Below are 20,157 nucleotides of genomic sequence, written 5' to 3'. Positions count from 1 at the left end.
AACAGTAGTTAACAGAAACGTATTTTTTATTATCAACCAAACATGGAACTGGGAAAGTGAAACTTGGACGGGGGCTTGTGTCAGGCGGGAAGGAAAGAACTTGTCAAATTTTGGGGAATGAGAGCCTTCTGCTGCTCGAGCTCTCTGCAGGGGTGGAGTGAGAGTTAGCAGGGACTCTGCCGCCTCTCCTTCTGTGCACTTTGGGTGAGGGGAGTATGGGACTTGGTGGCGGGGGAGGGCGGTTAGAGATGGACTGCAGCGGGGCTCTGTCCTCCTGCCTCCGTTCCTGCAGAACATCCACAAGGCGCCGGAGCGTGTCCGTTTGCTCCCTCATTAGTCCAAGCAGGGTTTGAGTCGCCTGCTGGTCTTCCTGACGCCACCTCTCCTCCCGATCCATGTTGGCTTGGTGCATTCGGGTCAAGTTCTCCCGCCACTGGGTCTGCTGTGCTGCCTGGGCTCTGGAGCAGGCTATAAGCTCCGAGAACATGTCCTCCCGTGTCCTCTTCTTCTTATGCCTAATCCGCGCTAGCCTCTGGGAGTGTGATGACAGGCTAGGTTGTGAGACAGTCGCAGATGGGGCTGTGGGAATGGGAAAAAGGGAGTGAATTCCTCAGAAAGATAAATGTAGTTGTGAACAAAGAACATAGTCTTTCTCTGTTAACAAGACCATGCACAGCACCTCTCACATGCGCACTCAGCACAAGGTCGAATTCTCGGCCTTCGCATTCAGTGCCTGGGGTCTTCTACAGCACATTTGAGAAGCCTCTCAGGAGAACGGAATTTCTGTTGCAGGCAGACATGGTAAGCCGTAGACTTGGGGCAGCTTAAAACTTTAATATTAGCAATGGCCTCATTTCACATTGAAATCAATGTCGGTCCCTGCTGCCAGCAATTCGGCAAGCAGGAAGTCTGCTCCTGTCCCACACCCTCGCGGCTGTCCCCGGGAACGATCCCTTTCGGCTGCCCCTCTCCCGCCTCCACCGCGTGGCTGCAAACCAGCGGTTACAGTTCTGTAAAGGAACGGCAAAGCAGTCCCAACACTAACATTCCCCTACCTCATTCAAAGCAGGTCATCATGAGCGACATCACCCTCATGAGGATCTCTGACAGCGAGAAAGAGAGAATGCTCCGGGAAAGCCTGCAAAGACCAGGGCCGTATGCCGCCATGCTGTGCAGAGCAATGATTCCAGAGTACTTGATAGTCTCGTGGCGTGGCAACGTGTCCTACTACGGAGGACCCAATAAGGCCGCTCTCCCCAAGAACCTAATGCAGCGGATTTCCAATTACCTCCAGGAGAGCTTCCTCGAGATGTCACAGGAGGATTTCTGCTCCATCCCCGGACATATAGACCGCATTTTACTGTAGCTGCTGTAGCAGTGACTAACCAGTAGAGCGGCTTGGGCAGGACAATCATGCAAAACCGGACATTGCTAGATTTTTTTTCAATAGTTGCACTGCCCATGACTGAACCGTTAAGCTAATCAAACTAATCATGAGAAACCCATTTTTTAAATTGTTAATATTCCTGTTCTGTTACAAATAAATGTTTAGATTTTTACAACACTTACTGGCTGATCCTTCCCCAGATTCTGTGTCCGGGGTAACGGCTGGGGAGGGTTGGTAGGGGATCTCTGTAAGGGTGATGAAGAGATCCTGGCTGTCGGGGAAATCAGCGTTGTGAGCGCTGTCGACTGCCTCGTCCTCCTCATCTCCTTCCTCATCTTCCCCGTCCGCTAACATGTCCGAGGATCCAGCCGTGGACACTATCCCATCCTCAGAGTCCACGGTCACTGGTGGGGTAGTGGTGGCGGCCGCACCGAGGATGGAATGCAGTGCCTCGTAGAAACGGGATGTCTGGGGATGGGATCCGGAGCGTCCGTTTGCCTCTTTGGTCTTCTGGTAGCCTTGTCTCAGCTCCTTGATTTTCACGCGGCACTGCGTTACATCCCGGCTGTATCCTCTCTCTGCCATGTCTTTAGAGATCTTCTCGTAGATCTTTGCATTCCGTCTTTTGGATCGCAGCTCGGAAAGCACGGACTCATCGCCCCACACAGCGATGAGATCCAAGACTTCCCGATCAGTCCATGCTGGGGCCCTCTTTCTATTCTGAGATTGCACGGCCATCACTGCTGGAGAGCTCTGCATCGTTGCCAGTGCTGCTGAGCTCGCCACGATGTCCAGACAGGAAATGAGATTCAAACTGGCCAGACAGGAAAAGGAATTCAAATTCAAATTTTCCCGGGGCTTTTCCTGTGTGGCAGTTCAGAGCATCCGAGCTCGTACTGCTGTCCAGAGCGTCAACAGAGTGGTGCACTGTGGGATAGCTCCCGGAGCTATTAGCGTCGATTTCCATCCACACCTAGCCTAATTCGACATGGCCATGTCGAATTTAGCGCTACTCCCCTCGTCGGGGAGGAGTACAGAAGTCGAATTAAAGAGACCTCTATGTCGAACTAAATACCTTCGCGGTGTGGACGGGTGCAGGGTTAATTCGATGTAACGGCGCTAACTTCGACATAAACGCCTAGTGTAGACCAGGCCTTAGGTGCACATGCAACACAGTAAAACCAGAGCCTGCTGGGAAAGATTTATTTATTTATTTTTAACAATGAAGAGAGAAAAAACAGGACACGCTGAGTCAAAATAAATGGTCTACAATCTCTCTTACCCGTCAGTGATATTTCTCTAATGGACAAAGTTAGTCTCTCACTTCAACCAGGACAACCACTTGAACCTAACTCAAAATTTAATGGCATTGCAGAATTTGGGCACTGGTCAAGACACTTGGCCTTACAGGCTGGAAAAGGCAAAAAATTCCCCTAAGTACAATTCCAAGACGGAAGGAGGAGGGGGAGGAGGAGGACACTTGGATGGAATGAGAAAAGAGCTCTATTCACGCTTAGCCAAAGGAACAGCTTTTATCCAGACAGTGCAAGCTACAATGAAGCAAAAATCTCTGAACAGCATTAGTGACTCAGCTATGCAAACAAACAAAACAAAGGTTTCAGAGTAGCAGCCGTGTCAGTCTGTATCCGCAAAAAGACCAGGAGTACTTGTGGCTAACACATTTATTTGAGCATAAGCTTCCGTGGGCTACAAACAAAACAAAGGGGAAGCTGATCTTTGTCTACTAAAGAAATCCCTTTTACAGTTTGCATGTTCTTAATTGTCTAGTGTGTAAGTGGAGGATAACGTCCAACTAGTTTAGGTTTGTAAACACTCCCTAAATACAAGAGGGTGGGATTATTTCTTGAAAACAGAAGGTTGGACAACTCTTCCACAGGTTGTTTGTGCAGAAATATAAGGATCAGATTCTCTGCTGCATCCAGGTGAAGGTAAGTCAGGGGGCTGGTTTTGGCTCCTTAATGCTCAAACTGTTCAATGAAGGTCATAGTTAGCAGCTGAGTTCACACTCTGAAACTGTCTTTCATTGAAGAGTGACCTGACAGTATTTAAAGACAAGCTTTAGATGAGACAGGGATCTGAGACAATTTAGCTTGACTGGTGGTGAAGGTGAGGTTTTAACTAAAGGTCTCTCTCCAACCCAAGAGGCTTTTTAGGTTTAACAAAAATTCTCCAGCCACATTTTTAGCTTCCACAAAGGTGATGGCCAACACCTGGTATGGCCAATACATCTGGGAAGACAACAGCATGTCTCCTGATGTGAATCTTGTTTGGGTATAATTGCTGCCTACTTGAGTTCCTTGGGTTGCTAGATCAACTTCTTGCTGGCTGCTGTTGAGGCAGTGAGTTTGAGCAACAGTAGTCTAGTAGCAACTGATGGCTGAGAGCATGATGTTTGAGAATTTTTCCATGAGTGACCGAAAGACCCAGTTGGAGCAGGGTGCACTGCTTGCATAGAGGAGCAGTTATTTTCTTCTTCTCAGCCTCCTCTGGTATATCATGTATAACTAACCAGAGCCAAGAAAACTGCACCATCCATCAGGTGAGGCATAGCAAGACTGTGGAGGCTAACAAGAACCTTGAAACCCCCTAGACTGATGTCTCATACAGCTGTAGCTGCCTGTTCCCATGTGATTTTGTGAAAACTCATCTGGTTAAAGACTGACTTGTTCACCTGAAAACCAACATTGCTAAAGTGTGTGTACAAGGAGAGGCAGAAATTGGTTCCATTGCCCTGTACAAAAAGAGGTAGGAAGAAAAACTTCCTTATTGGTGCTGAGGAAGAGTAATTGCAATACAAATGCAAAAAGTTGGATAAATTTGGTAAGAATGAGTATCTGGAAAATGGGCTCATTTTCCTATTTTAATATAGCCTACAACTTAAGGCTCTGAATATAGTTTTTCTTAATACTGCAAATATATGATCTTCTGAGAATCTTTAGCCAGAAGACTCTCTATTGCGCCTTGCAGAACACAACAGATTCATTCATGGGCATGGTTCATGCTCACTTTAGTGCTACATTGTTTTTCTTTACAGGAAATGTAGAGACACTATTAATATTTTGTAACTGCCAGCTGAAGCTGCTTCACTGTTTAGAATTTTATCATAGTCAATCCTCTAAATGCTCAAACTGTTAAGCGTTCTTTAAAATACGCATAGTGCAACCTATATATTTATTCTCAACACACACAAAGCATGTTTTGGACTGCAGCAAACTGACTAGATTTCATCTCTTGGCAGCTGCTCTAGAGTTTTCTTACATTTTATTCAAAAACATTTTGTTTACTGTAAATGCTAGCCATGGACAAACAATGATGCCATTTTTTATGCTGATCACACAAAATGATATACTGAGTTCTACATAATGCTGCCCATTGACTAAGGAATTTTCTGTATTAAGTTGTTTTAAGCAGAGGCTGTTTATGTAAAGTAAATAAATTTCATGCCTCACCATGTGATGATAATGTGACATTCCATCTGTATCAAGCCACAGAATAGTCATAGGTTTCAAGTCTTGAGCATAACTAATTAAAAATAATTATGAAAAAACCACATCCAAAACTAAAAGGGTGAAGTAAAAATATCTCCAAATACTTTCTTTTATCACACTTTTTCTTTGCTCCTCTTTTTCCCATATTTTTAAAGAGAGCACAATGAAGCTCAGTCCTTGTTGAAGTAGAATTAAAATGGATAAAGTTTACTAAGTTTACCAACTTTGTTACAACTGGTAACTATGCTTCTGCCCTACTTTCAGACAATGAATTCAGATTCAGGGCAAAAAAATCTTGTCTAACGAGCTTGACAGTTGGCATGGGCTAGTTTCTGTAGCACAAATGGGCTTATACATTTGCTTCACTGTGGCAGCTAGAAAGCATTCCACAAGAGGGGCACCAACTGCCTGCCAGCATTGGCCCAAGATGCTCTCCATTGGTTTTCACTGGCCAAGAGGCTCAGGGGTCCATTGTGAAGATAGCAGCGCAGACTTCCCCTCATGCTTTTCAAAACCTCAGCTTGCACAAATGATCAAATTCCACCAAAAAATATGGTGCAACTTGTTCCTTTTCTCTCTGTCTTAGTCTCCTTTGAGCCAGCAAGACGGTCTTGAATTTCATTTTTTTTTCACTGTAGGAGGAGAATTCCCCACAGCAGGAAGTATAGGGATCTGCAGCTGAGCAGAGGCAATCCACGTTGATTTGATGGCTTGCTACCTGGAACAGTTTCTGTTGGTTGGAACGTATGATGGAGAAAACGTTCATCTTCCTTTGCAGTTACAAAATAGGACAGTAGAAATTCCCTCATTTTTACTTTTTTCAATTACACTTATCTACATTTTAAATTAATTGATGGGCTTTAGAGCAAGTCTCTTACCCTCACATTTATCTGTCATCAGAAAATAATGGGTACTTGACTGGGTGTGGGGGTGTGTGTGTGGGGGGGGGCGGGGAAAGCAGGAAGAACACATGTAGAGGCCAGTGAGTCAATGGTAGTGGACTGACTACTAATCGCTGCAGTGTTTCATTGGATTATTTCTCCACCAGGGAATTTCAGAAGTCCATGAAACTCAAAGAACCTGGGTTCTTATCCGGTTTTACCCTTCATGTTATTAGAAATTACTACTCCCCTAGTGAGACTCCAATCATACCTGTCTGTTATATGTCTCCCTAAATTCCACAGAGGGAAGTTTGTTTACATCTGAAAGAAACTTTGTAATGACAACATACTTGAGTTATGAAATGAACAGAGGTGCTAGAAGCTCTGACTTAGTATGAGATGCACTTCAAATATTTTATTGGATATGGATCAACTATTGTCCAGATTCATGATTGTTGTTTACTTTTGTACCTTTGCTACAAGAAAGATGGATTTTTTTTTTTTTTAAGTTTAGAATTTGCAGAATGTGGTTGAGGTTTTGAGGGTTCAAAGGCCTGTTGCTAGGATCTTAGTTTTGCTTGTTGTATACATTAGAAGATACTCATTATTATTTATTAAACACAGCAAAAGAAAGGAGGAGGAAAAAGCAAAAAAATTGTAGCTTTAAAAAACCAAGCCAGTCTTCATATTAAATTTCTTTATAGTCTCTTTTCCCTCTCTCTATATAGACAAGTTTTAAAACAAAAAATTCTTTCTTGGATGTTTTTTTTTAAAATGGCATTAAATGTTTTTGTTGGAGGAAAAAGAGTATTAATTATATAGTGTAGGTCTCAGGTTTTGCAGTTTAAGTCTGATCCTGTTTCTTCCTAAACTAAACCAACTGCACAAGAGAATAGAATAACAAGAGACAGGAAAATGCATCTCTGTCTCTGTTGCTTGCAGGTTGTATCTGTGGTCTTCCATCAGCCATGACCCAGTTAGCTCCTCTTGGACACCAGCTCTACTTTCCTGGGCCTGGTAAATGATTGGCTAGGATCATCTTATTTCCCTTTGGCCAGTATAGGGGAGAAACAATTTTTTATTGTGATCAGGCCACTCAGGAATCATTTTTAGCTTGCCAAACTGGATGTGCTCAAGAGTGGCAAGGTTATATTTACCTTGGCTGGCTAAGCAAGACTCTTTTTAGAGAACAAGCAAATAGAGAAAGAGGACAGGACTAATAATACCACTTAGCTCTTCTATAGGGCTTTCCACCAAAGTGCTAAAATAGGAGGTCAGTATCATTATTCCCATTTTACAGATATGAAAATAAGGCACAGAGAGGGGAAGTGACTTGCCTAAGGTCACCCAGCCAATCAATGGCAGAGCTGGAGACAGAAACCAGATCTCCAAGTCCCAATCCAGTGTTCTATTCACTAGGCCACACTGACTCCTAACCAAGACAGGAGCGGAAACTGACACGAAGGAGGGGGTTTGCATCTTGGGAGTTGCTCAGGGTACAGCCTTGGAAATAGATACTGTTGTTTTGGTTCCCTTTCCTCACTTGATCCCGTCACAACATCTTTCAGGATCAGCAAAAAGGCCCAGTGACGAGATGGTAAATCTCTGGTTCCCAGCGTGGAGGGCAGGTTACTTTGATGGTGATGCTGCTGCTGCTCCAAAGCTTCCTCCTACATTAAGTGCCACGTGCTTTCCAGAAACGAAGTTCCCTTAAACGGTGTCAATCTCATCTCAAAGTTGTACAGGCAGAACAAATCGGCAGTAGTCATATGTTGACACTTCTTCCCGTCTTAAAGATTACACTGGTCTGTTGCTGTAACAATTCACCAGAAAGCTTGGAAGCCCCCAATCAACAATACATTAATACTAACTCAGTTCACACCATTTCTTTGTTTTGTACTCTCCATTTGTTGTAGTTAGAAACTTCTTAGCACGTCTCGTTCTCTACCCTACAAAGGTATTCATTCTAGTGTCCTAGGACACACCCATTCTTTTTCCATTGAGTTTTTAATCAATTCTATCAGGATTTGTATCTGTCAGAAAAAGTTATGAAATTATGTAATATTTAGTATTTCAATATCCTCAAGAGTATACTAGTCACCTCACAATTTATATAAGGTGAGATGGTCTCTGACACAAAAAGATGCAAAGAAAGTTGTGTGCGAGGGAAGACGGAGGATGAACAGGAGAAACTGGTAGATGGTACATTTATAAATAAAAAGGGTAAAGGGCCTGATTGACTTCAATGGCCTTTGGATCAGGCCCCAATGCACTACTAACACGTAACTGCCCTCCTTATGCATTGTTTCTGCAATAAGAACTTCTGTATACAACTACTCAGGCTAAAAAGAAACATGAAGTTTCAAAGAACATAAAAGAAAAATTAGTTTAGCCTATATATCCGAAGGAGACACAAATCTGACATGGTTCTTTGCTAAAGATTATTTGAAGACTTTCAAAAGGAAGTCACTGAAAGGAACCCAATGATGGATATTAACCATCAAAGCAAATGCTAGATAACAAATTTAAAAATAAATATTACCTCGGGCAGGATGTTTTGCATTACTCCTCTTCAGCAGCTTTCGTTTTTCTGCTTGAGCCACTAATGAATAAAACACATTTAAAGGTCAAGAAAACTTTACTCTAAAGATTTTAATGAAGGCAGTTAAAGACAAGATACCTCGTCTTTACCCTCCCCTCTCCCCCAAGCAGATGGATTTTTTAAAAGGATAATAAAAACAACACACATTGTTGGCTAAAAACCATAATAAAAAATAATCTGCAAAACACAAGCACAACGTCTCAAATTAGTGCTTATGTCCCACCCATTTTTTTTCTTCCAATCTTTCCCTCTGATGATAACATGGCACTTTGTCTCAAGTTCAGAGATGAGAGGAATGTTTCTTCTCCCTGTTACGGTCAGCAGAAATGCGTGCATGCCCACAAACAAAGGGTGCTATAGGTTCATATAGGTTTGACATCTTGTTTACATCAGTTTCCTGGACCTGGCAATCTCATGCCCTATCCTGAATGTACTTGCTCTGGTTAGTAATGTAAGCATAAAGACAGTACCAAACACTAGCATTCTGTTTACGAAAACTTCTATTTGTATTACAATAGCACCTAGTATTAGTGATTATATTCATGCAAAATTTAAAATTAGTGTATTTGGAATAAAATCTAATAAGTGTTAGCTGTCAAATTATAGTAAAGAGATAAAAATTGTTGAAGCTTACTTAGCACTTTGGTCTTCTGCACTTCAGCTTTCAAGTTACAGGATGAGTCTGAGACGCCAAAAATATTTTCAAGCTCTCTACTGCCCTCTAAAGCCTAAAAATAGAATTAAAAACAATATTAATTTTATTCCTAAACCAACAAATTGCTATACAGACTAACAGAGAGACAAGATAGGTGAGGTAATATCTTCTGTTGGATCAACTTCTGTTGGTAAGAGAGACAAGCTTTTGAGCTTACACAGAGCTCTTCCTCAGGTATTACCTCGCCCACCTTGTCTCTCTAAAGTCCTGGGACCAACACAGTTACAACACTCCATAAACAGTCTAACAAACATTTTCAATGCAATTTATAATTAACAACCTACTCTAGCAAAAGGTAAAATTTTCACAAGCACCTAGGTAACTTAAGTAAATGAAAGACGGTGGGACTTAGGCTCCTAGGTAAGTAAGTCACTTTTGAAAATGGAACTTGTGTGTTTTTGAAAACATTATTTGAAAACTCCTGTTATCCCATCCCATCTCATAGAACTGGAAGGGACCTTGAAAGGTCATCGAGTCCAGCCCCCTGCCTTCACTAGCAGGACCAACTACTGATTTTGCCCCAGATTCCCAAGTGGCCCCCTCAAGGATTGAACTCACAACCCTGGCTTTGTTTGCTTCATTTATATATCTTCAGCTTTTTAAATAAAGAGATTCACACCTGATCCCCAGAAAAACAATTCTGGTACATGTATTTGCCTTAATATGTTAGTAAATAAAGAAAATCAATCAGCTTTTAAAAATCTCTTGCATATGGTCTTCAACTTTAATAATAAATCTAAAAATCCCCACTGTATCAATTTCATTAGCAAGGCCAAGATTTTATTTTTAAATATATTTGTAAAAGCCAAATTGAAAATCTTTAATTAAAGAATTTCAAAAATAGTGCCAGGGTGTCAATCTAAATAATTCTTTTTGAAACAACAGTGTGTGTATAACAACATATGTAAGTAAAATAAAACAATTTGAATAGTCTGAATTATTTCTGAGGACACTGAAGTACAAGAGAACTTTGTCATGAATTTATTCCGTACGAGACTATGAATAAACAACATTGTGTGTGATAGACGCCATCAAAAGTTGACATATTAACAATGAATTGAATAGCATGATGACTTCAACACAAATAGATGTTTAATTTTCAAGTCCTTACATACAAGAGTAGGACTGCCAGAAGCTAGGATTGGATGACAAGGGCTGAATCACTTGTTAATTGCCCAGTTCTGTTCATTCTCCCTGAACCACTGGCCATGGTCTGAAGACAAGCAAGATGGACCATTATTATGTTCTAATGAAATCTATGCAGCAATAATTTATAACTCTGTCAATGCTACTTAGTAATGGCCGTATAACCTAGACACAGGGATACAAGTTAAAAACAGATCTTTTGGCTCATTGGTATAGAGGTATAAATTTTGCTTTAGCTGCAGGATTTGTCCCAGATTCAAATCCTGTGTCATACAGGAGGTCAGACCAGATGATCACAATAGTCTCTTCTGGCCTTGGAATCTATGAATAAAAAACTCATTGTGCCAGTGTACTTTGAAAAGTGACTTGGGGAAAAAAAGTTAAATGGTATTGTCAGCTTCTATATTTGTGTCTCAATGATTTTCAGGTGAAAAGCTCTCTTTTCTTGCCTTTAAATGTCAAAGAATACTATATATAAGATTTCATTTTCTTCTACTTTCTTTTTAAAGTACATTAAGAAAATTAATGCCAGTAAAGACACACCTGTAAACTTGTTAAGCTTTGTCTGATTTTCAGAAATCTCACCAATGAATTTTCAACTTCAGACTGCAACACCATAAACCTACATAAAAGAGAAATGATTTAAATCAATGATGTCAGCATCTATTGGGAATAATCATTTAAAAAGTCTTTCTTAGAGGTCCCCCCAACAACAGTAATGTCTCAGCACTAGGTAAACAATAATTAGTTTATCCTGATAACACTACTGTGAAGTAGGAAAGTATCATCTTGGTTTTAAAAATAGGGAACTCAGGTCCAGAGAAATTAAGGCTATGTCTACACTACAGCTGAACAAGCCTCCAAGCCCAGGTAGACAGACACATGCTAGCGGGCCTTGAGCTAGTGAGCTAAAAATAGCAATGTGGATGTTGCAGCTCAGGCTCTCAAGTCTAGGGGGTCAGGTGAGCTTGAGAGCCTGAGCCGCAATCTCCACACTCCTTTTTTTCAAAAACAAAATTTTAAACCTGTTCGCTCGAGCCTCTCTAGTGCAAGTCTGTCTACTGGGGTCGGGAGGCTTGCTGCCACTTCCAGTGTAGACATTCCCAATCCGACTTGCCCATGATCACATGTGGCACAGCCAGGAATTGAACCCACGCGGTCTCAGTTCAGTGATTAACCACTAAACCATCTTTCAGTCCACAGACACGTTCTAATACTGATGTAAAGATTTTAGAGGTTGATGAGCTTAGTAAGAAAAGCAAAGTACGACACAATTGGATCAGGTTCTAAATGACAGATTATTCAGTGTATGATTGAGGATGTGCATTATGGGGGAAAACCGTCAAATGTTCTTATAACAAAGACTTAGAACTGGTTCTTTTTGTAGCATGTCAGCATAGAAATCAAATATGGACAAATGGGAAAACATCCATTCACTTTTCTTTTCCCCAACAAAAGGAAGGATCTCATTGTCACACTTAGCCTTATGGAAAAAGAAAAGTTATCATCATCACATTTTTACATAGCAGCAGATGGTTACCCAGAAGAGGAAATGCCAATGTCAGTGTATCATAAAATATATTTTCCCCCTCAGAACATAAAGCGTATGGAAGTTCACATAAAATATTACTATGTAGGTGTTTGTTTGTACATGTGCTTTATTGACATGTCACTAACTGCTGTTCTCAACTTTTGCAGTTATTTTTAAACATATTGAATACAAACATTTACATGTCGAAAGTGACCAGGCTTACTTGAATAGGTTTGCACTTGCAAGGTTACCACCACTTGGAAACAATGGTATATACATTGACCAGGGATTTACTGTATCATGGGAAGAATATATTTGCTTGAATTAAGAGTTTTCCACACTAAAAACAAGACATTTGTAAATATTTGCCTAAAGAGATTATGATTATTCAAAGATTTTTTTAAAAAAAAATTTAAGGTCCACAGGGAGCCATTATGATCATCAAGCCTGGCCATACAACCTCACTCAAAAGTTTCTGCATCAAGCCCATCATTTCTTTTTGAGCTACAACATACCTTGACTTAAAATCTTCCAGTGATGGAGAGTCAACCAGGTCCCTAGGTTAATTATTCCAATTGTTTGTTACTCTCTTGGGATTTTAGTTTAAGCATGAAGGAAAAAAAAACCTGTTTCATATGAAGGCACTGTAGTGAATTCTTCCATAATTCAAAGCATTTTAGTTGACTAACTTTGACTTTCATTTGTGACTTCCAAACAAATTCAATGTACCTTTAGTAAAACATGTATGGAGTATAATTGTAGGCCCAAGGATATTAGAGAGATAAGATGGGTGACGCAATCTCTTTTATTATACTAACTTCTGTTGGTGAGAACAATAAAAGATCCAATACAGGATATTACCTCACCTACCTTGTCTCTTTAATAAAATGTTTTCCAAAAATTAATAAAACCTACAAGTAAACCCACAGCTTTTAGTGTAAAAAAATTAACTATTCATGAAAGAGGATTTAAATGCCATGCTCAAAATGAATAAGATCAAGGTAAATTTAAAATTGGTGTTCCTTTATCATAAGTCAAAGCACGTTAAGTTCCAGTTCTGTATGGGAATCTACTAGCATTCCTTCCTTATGCACTCCTTATGTCCATCCCGGTTTAGCAAAGGCCACCTGAGCAGCCACCTAACTTGATGTACCTGCTTAAGTGCTTTTCTGAATTGAGGCCTATAAATGTCCATCACTGTCCGAAGGCTTAGGTACTAAAGTATGTCCATCACTGTCCGAAGGCTTAGGTACTAAAGTCAGTTTGCAGCAAGAAAAACAAGATTCTTATGGGAACGTTTTAACAAAACAAATATACATTTGAAGTCAGAATCATGACCCATTGTGATGAGAGGTATCGAAATCAACCACTACAATTTGGCAATGCATCTTTGCCACAAGCAATGTTTCCAGCAAAATCTAAAGAGCTTGCACATGTGAAACAGTTTGGAAAAACAAAACACATTCCTTTGTGTACCTTAATTACAATACTGCCATTATGGGTGGGATGTCTAATAATGGGTACGGAAGTTAGGTTACCAAATCCCATGGAAAAATCAGAGTTGGGTGTCCAACTCCCTTATCTGCTTTGGAAAATCCCACCCTGTACAATCTCAAGTATAAAAGAACAATCATTCTAAGTTTTATTTCTCTAAGGAAATAGTCACTTCCCTCATCACTGAAAATGACGACATTTTATCACCACAGACTGGTACACTTACTTATCATACTCTTCTGTTTGAGATTGCCCTCTTCCGGATAAACTCATTTCTGAGTAATTCAGCTCATCTCGGTCTCCTAAGTAGTCCATATTAAAGAAAGAAACAAAAATACAGATAAAAATGAAACAGGTGTATTGTATATAGTTTGAAGCAGTAGGGAAAAAAAGAGGTGTTAGCATGCATCCTCTCTACAGAGGAATCTCTTAAAAACAGCTTGCTTATGAAACAAGGATGACTGTCCCATGAACAAACACACAAACTTTTTTTTTTTTAATTTAAGCCTCGGTGGCTTCTGTAGCTTTTAGATGTAGACAATTTGGAACTACAGTATCAGTGACTGGATTTTGGTATGATTCTGTCAGAAATTAGAAGATCAAAAACTGTTGAACATCTTGTTTAAGAATATTTTTCAAAATGCGGCATGTCAGAGAAAAATCTTTACCCATAAAGCACTGCTATGACTGAGAAGTAAAACCTCCACCTCCTTTAACAAGCAGAAAGCATAGGCCTGTACCCTGAGCCCTATCTTGTATGCAACTGAAAGGAGACAATGCAACTTCTTTTCAAATGCTCTGACATAGTACATTGATATTACAGTATTCTAGCCAAGTGCCTGTCACATGACAGGGTGTGAACAAGTCATATTTCTGTATTTCCATGTACAGATTGTTAGAATATTTGCATGTTTCTGTCAGAAAATGGGATGAGGGAGGGAATCACCACAAAACTCCACTGCTATGGCTTTGCTAATTAAACTTGAATTCAAATGTGGTGCAAAGAAAAGAAACTGCCTTTTGGGTAAGAAATCTGTATGGCCTACAGTGATGCCAGCTGAGCAATTATAGATCACGAGCTTTAGATTGGTGTATATTCAGATCAATTTAACTGAAAAAAAAGTTTTTCAACTGAATAATCAAATGGACAAGAATTTAGAAAGCTATTGTAGTACTAAACTAAATCCACTGCTTCTTGATTCGTATCTGCTGGAGCTATTCCGATAGCCATATATAAATATCAAGAAACATACAGTATACTTATAGTAAAGGACAAAAAGCCAACTTTAATCAAATATTATATGTAAAGTTCCTTTCAGTGTATATTCACAATATCTCCACCAATACCACTTTAGGAAAAAAGTTACATTTGAACAAAATTAGGTACACATCTTACACCATATATCAATTTCTATATTGGATTTCTAAGGAAATACTACACTAGCCTGAGCCCCAGGAATCAGTGTATGAAGATATTTCCCGTGAGATTTTATTACAGGGATGGCAAAATATACAGTCCATCTTTACTGTGTTTAAATTTCACTTCCATGCACTTCAGGTGCACAGCAAGCGAGGAGCTGTATGATTATTCTCTCCCCCTCACCAATGATTTATTCTGAAGATTTTATTGAAACCCACCATGATGCTTTCATAACAAAGAAATAATTGCATGAGGATCAAAAGTTCTCAAAGCCAGAAAGCTCTCAAACAACCAGACCCAATACAGTGTTGTCTTTGAGTCAGAGTCCCCACAAAAATGAAATTCTATCCAGAAAAAATAATGTCTTTGCTTCTGATTGTCCTCTGACAGATGACGGGGGGATGGTGCTCCAATAGAAAAATTGTACTAAATTGCAACAGAGATCTCTCTTCCCCTCCATTCACGTTATGTCAGCTGACCTGACTGCTCAGACAGTGAATACATTATTTAAAATATAAATATGGCTTAAAGCACATTTACAAAAGGATAAAAAGTGAGATCTAGTTTTTTATCATATCTTCAACCATATTAGTGACTATCATCACTATGAACCACAAAATTAACTTTTAGTTCAGAGATTTAGTTTTGTTATTTACATAGTGCCTTAGAAGCACATAGCATTTTACATATGTGCAAGAAAAAAGGCCCTGCTCAAAGGATCTTATCATGTAAGCCAGATTGATACAACACAGATTATAAAAGGATTAGTGTGAGAGTGGCAGCAGACAGCCCTGGAAAGGATACTAGTGATAGAAGAATAAGTGGAAGGATCAAGTTTTAAGGAAGGATCTGAAAGAGAAGAAGAAAAAGCCATAAAATTAAGACTGTCAAGCGATTAAAAAAATTAATTGCAATTAATTGCACTGTAAAACAATAATAGAATACCATTTATTTAAATATTTTTGGATTTTTCAAATATATTGATTTCAATTACAACACAGAATACGAAGTGTACAGTGCTCCCTTTATATTTATTTTTGATTACAAGTATTTGCACTGTACAAAAAAACAAAAAATAGGATTTTTCAATTCACCTAATACAAGTACTGTAGTGCAATCTCTTTATCATGAAAGTTGATCTTATAAATGTCGAATTATGCACACAAAAAGAACTGCATTCAAAAATACTTTATTTTTCAGCCAATCATTCAGACAAACAAGTTTTTTTTACATTTGCAGGAGATAATTCTGCCATCTTCTTGTCTACGTCACCTGAAAGTGAGAACAGGCATTCTCATGGCACTGTTGTAGCCAGTGTCGTAAGATATTTACGTGCCAGATGTGCTAAAGGTTCATATATCCGTTCATGCTTCATCCACCATTCCAGGGGACATGCGTCCATGCTGATGACGGGTTCTGCTCAATAACAGTCGAAAGCAGTGCAGACTAATGCATGTTCATTTTCATTATCTGAGTCAGATGCCACCAGCTCAAGGTTGATTTTCTTTTTTGGTGGTTCGGGTTCTGTAGTTTCCACATCGGAGTGTTGCTCTTTTAAGACTTCTGAAAGCATGCTCGACACCTCGTCCCTCCAGATTTTGGAAGGCTCTTCAGATTCTTAAACCTTGGGTCGAGTGCTGTAGCTATCTTTAGAAATCTCACATTGGTACCTTCTTTGCGTTTTGTCAAATCTGCAGTGAAAGTGTTCTCATAATGAACAACTTTTGCTGGATCATCCTCCAAGACTGCTATAACATAAAATATATGGCAGAATGCGGGTAAAACACAGAGCAGGGGACATACAATTCTCCCCCAGGGAGTTCGTCACAAATTTAATTAACACGTTATTTTTTTAATGAGCGTCATCGGCATGGAAGCATGTCCTCTGGAATGGTGGCCGACACATGATGGTACATACAAATGTTTAGCATATCTGGCACGTAAATACCTTGCAATGTCGGCTACAAAAGTGCCATCCAAATGCCTGTTCTCACTTTCTGGTGACATTGTAAATAAGAAGAGGGCAGCATTATCTCCTGTAAATGTAAGAAACTTGTTTATCTTAGCAATTGGCTGAACAAGAAGTAGGACTGAGTGGACTTGTAGACTCTGAAGTTTTACATTGTTTTATTTTTGAGTGAAGTTACGTAATGAAAAAAATCTACATTTGTAAGTTGCACTTTCACCACAAAGAGTTGCACTACAGTACTTGTATGAGCTGAATTGACAAATTCTATATTATTTACAGTTCAAATATTTATAATAAAAAATAATATACACTTTGATTTCAATTACCATGCAGAATATAATATATATGAAACTATAGAAAAACATCCAAAATATTTAATAAATTTCAAATGGTATTTTATTGTTTATCAGTGCGATTAAAACTGCGATTAATCCTGATTAATTTTTTTAATCATGTTTAATTTTTTTGAGTTAATCGCGTGAGTTAACTGCAATTAGTCGACAGCCCTAATAAAAATATAAGAAAATTTAAGCTAGATTTAAGTTCCGGAAAAAACCATATGACTTCAATAGGTTTTGCTTCATGTACAAATTCAGAGCTTCTATTTACAGACTCAAATCCTCTCTTCTCTTCTTCTATTTGACTGCCTTTTTTTTTTTTTCTTTTTTTCTGGGGGGTAGTGGAGAGAAAGGGAGGATAATAAGTCTATAGTGATTTGTGGCCCAAGAGCAAAGAGTTTTTTCTTGTTGAATATAACAAGTCCATTCAGGAGACTACAGATTATACCGGAGAAATTATAAATATATATATATAAACCCCTCAGAGTTAAAGCCTTCTGGCAGTGAGCCAACTATCATGAGTTGTAACTCATGATAGTGGTACTCTGCTCCATACAGCCTACACAGGCAGCTTCTAAGTTACACATCACAGTGGCTTAAATTTCAGCTACAATCAGAGACCAACTCTCCCTCTGTGTCCCATTACTATACTTGCAGACTAGTGGAATACTTCAGTGGTCTGTCCCAAAGGCTGAACTTGAAGGCATTGTACAGACTAGTGCCTTCTCAACTGTGAACGCTTGGCTCTGGAATTTGCTCCCAACAAATATCCATCAAAGCCAATCCTTGTCACTTTTGGGTGCAATGTAAGAGTTCTCCTTGTTTAGGCTCTCTCCTAATTATTGGACTTTCTTTTCCAAATCAGTTGGAATTAAGCAAAATAAGCAGTCATGATTAAATTATCCCTTGGATCTGCCATTAAGAACATAAGAACGGCCATATTGGGTCAGACCAAAGGTCCATCAAGCCCAGTATCCTGTCCTCTGACAGTGGCCAATGGCAGGTGCCCCAAAGGGAATGAACAGACAGGTTATCATCCAGTGATCCATGCCCTGTCACCCAATCCCAGCTTCTGGCAAACAGAAGCTAGGGACACCATTCCTGCCCATCCTGGCTAATAGCCATTGATGGCCCTATCTTCCATGAATCTATCTAGCTTCCGTTTGAACCCCATTATAGTATTGGCCTTCACAACACCCTCTGGCAAGGAGTTCCAGAGGCTGACAGTGCGTTGCGTGAAAAAATACTTTCTTGTGTTTGTTTTAAATCTGCTACCTATTAATTTCATTTGGTGGCCCTTTGTTCGTGTATTATGAGAAGGAGTAAATAACACTTTCATGAGTGGTATAGAGAAAGTAAATAAGATTTTATAGACGTCTATCATATCCCCCCTTAGTCACCTCTTTTCCAAGCTGAAAAGTCCCAGTCTTATTAATCTTTCCTCATACGGAAGCCGTTCTATACCCCTAATCATTTTTGTTGCCCTTTTCTGAATGTTTTCCAATTCCAATGTATCTTTTTGAGATGGGGCGATCACATCTGCATGCAGTATTCAAAGTGTGGACGTACCATGGATTTATATAGCGGCAATATATAATATTCTGTCTTATTAGCTATCCCTTTCTTGATGATTCCCAACATTCTGTTCGCTTTTTTTGACTGCCGCTGCACACTGAGTGGATGATTTCAGAAAACTATTCACAATGACTCCAAGATCTCTTTCTTGAGTGGTAACAGCTAATTTAGACCTATCATTGTATATGTATAGTTAGGATTATGTTTTCCAATGTGCATTACTTTGCATTTATCAACATTAAATTTCATCTGCCATTTTGTTGCCTAGTCACGCAGTTTTGTGAGATCCTTTTGTAGCTCTTCACAGTCTGCCTGGGACTTAACTATCTTGAGCAGTTTTGTATCATCTGCAAATTTTGCCACCTCACTGTTTATCCCTTTTTCCAGATCATTTATGAATATGTTACATAGGACTGGGCCCAGTACAGACCCCTGGGGGACACCACTATTTACCTCTCTCCATTCTGAAAACTGACCATTTATTCCTACCCTTCGTTTCCTATCTTTTAACCAGTTACCGATCCACGAAAGGACCTTCCCTCTTATCCCATGACTGCTTATTTTGCTTAAGAGCCTTGGTGAGGGACCTTGCCAAAAGCTTTCTGAAAATCTAAATACACTATATCCACTGGATCTCCTTTGTCCGCATGCTTGTTGACCCCCTCAAAGAATTCTAGTAGATTGGTGAGGCATGATTTCCTTTTAAGGACTATTGACTATTTCCCAAAAAATTATGTTCATCTATGTGTCTGACAATTTTGTTCTTTACGATAGTTTCAACCAATTTGCCTGGTACTAAAGTGAGGTTTACTGGCCTGTAGTTGCCAGGGTCACCTCTGGAGCCTTTTTTAAAAATTGGTATCACATTAGCTATCCCCCAGTCATTTGGTACAGAAGCTGATTTAAATGATAGGTTACAGATGACAGTTAGTAGTCCTGCAATTTCACATTTGAGTTCCTTCAGAACTCTTGGGTGAATACCATCAGGTCCCGGAGACTTATTACTGTTTAGTTTATCAATTTGTTCCAAAACCTCCTCTAATGACATCTCAATTTGGGACAGTTCCTCAAATCTGTCACCCAAAAAGAATGGCTCAGGTTTGGGAATCTCCCTCACATCCTCAACAGTGAAGACCGATGCAAAGAATTCATTTAGTTTCTCCACAATGGCCATTCATTAAGAGGAGATGATGCATAGTACTGTTCCCCAATATAGGATAGCGGGTTTTTTTAAACTTGGTTAGGTCAGTGGATGCCTTAGAAGCACCTGTAATATGTCAGTCAATTTTAGTCTCCACAGCACTTACAGGTCAACAGACCCGATCAAATACAATGCCTAGTTCTTCTATTTCCAAAAATACTAAAAAAATCAGTATTATTTTTACCAAAACAATTTCATAAAGAAGCATTTTCACTTAGTTCTTAAAATACCTACCCCTACCTCAACATACACACCTTCATTCCCAAAATATATTACAGTGTCTCACTGCTTCTGTAAGGTGGAATACATTCTAGGGCAGAGGGCTTACAGCAAGCTGTGGGCCCTTAATGTGGGGTTTAAGAGGTGCATAGGTACCAGTGCAGGCCCAC

The 20,157-nt window shown here is 39.6% G+C and overlaps 1 protein-coding gene across 2 annotated transcripts in view; it reads right to left on the bottom strand.

The window, feature by feature from the left end:
• ITGB3BP (integrin subunit beta 3 binding protein) overlaps positions 1-20,157 on the bottom strand; it is a 49,799-nt gene that overhangs the window by 11,986 nt on the left and 17,656 nt on the right. The window contains exons 4-8 of one of the 2 annotated variants that reach the window (XM_054037110.1): positions 13,492-13,567; positions 10,784-10,862; positions 9,014-9,107; positions 8,320-8,379; positions 76-579 (exon numbers count right to left, since the gene is read on the bottom strand). In XM_054037110.1, coding sequence (XP_053893085.1) covers positions 104-579; positions 8,320-8,379; positions 9,014-9,107; positions 10,784-10,862; positions 13,492-13,567 — 785 coding nt within the window. In that variant the 3' untranslated portion in view covers positions 76-103. Of the gene's footprint in view, positions 1-75; positions 580-8,319; positions 8,380-9,013; positions 9,108-10,783; positions 10,863-13,491; positions 13,568-20,157 lie in introns of those variants that run through there. The other variant, XM_054037111.1, reaches the window with a different exon arrangement.

Source organism: Malaclemys terrapin, chromosome 8 (genome assembly GCF_027887155.1).
Source record: "Malaclemys terrapin pileata isolate rMalTer1 chromosome 8, rMalTer1.hap1, whole genome shotgun sequence".
NCBI lineage: Eukaryota > Metazoa > Chordata > Testudines > Emydidae > Malaclemys > Malaclemys terrapin.
Note: the sequence above shows the minus strand (reverse complement) of the source record. Positions and strands in the feature narration are given on the sequence as shown.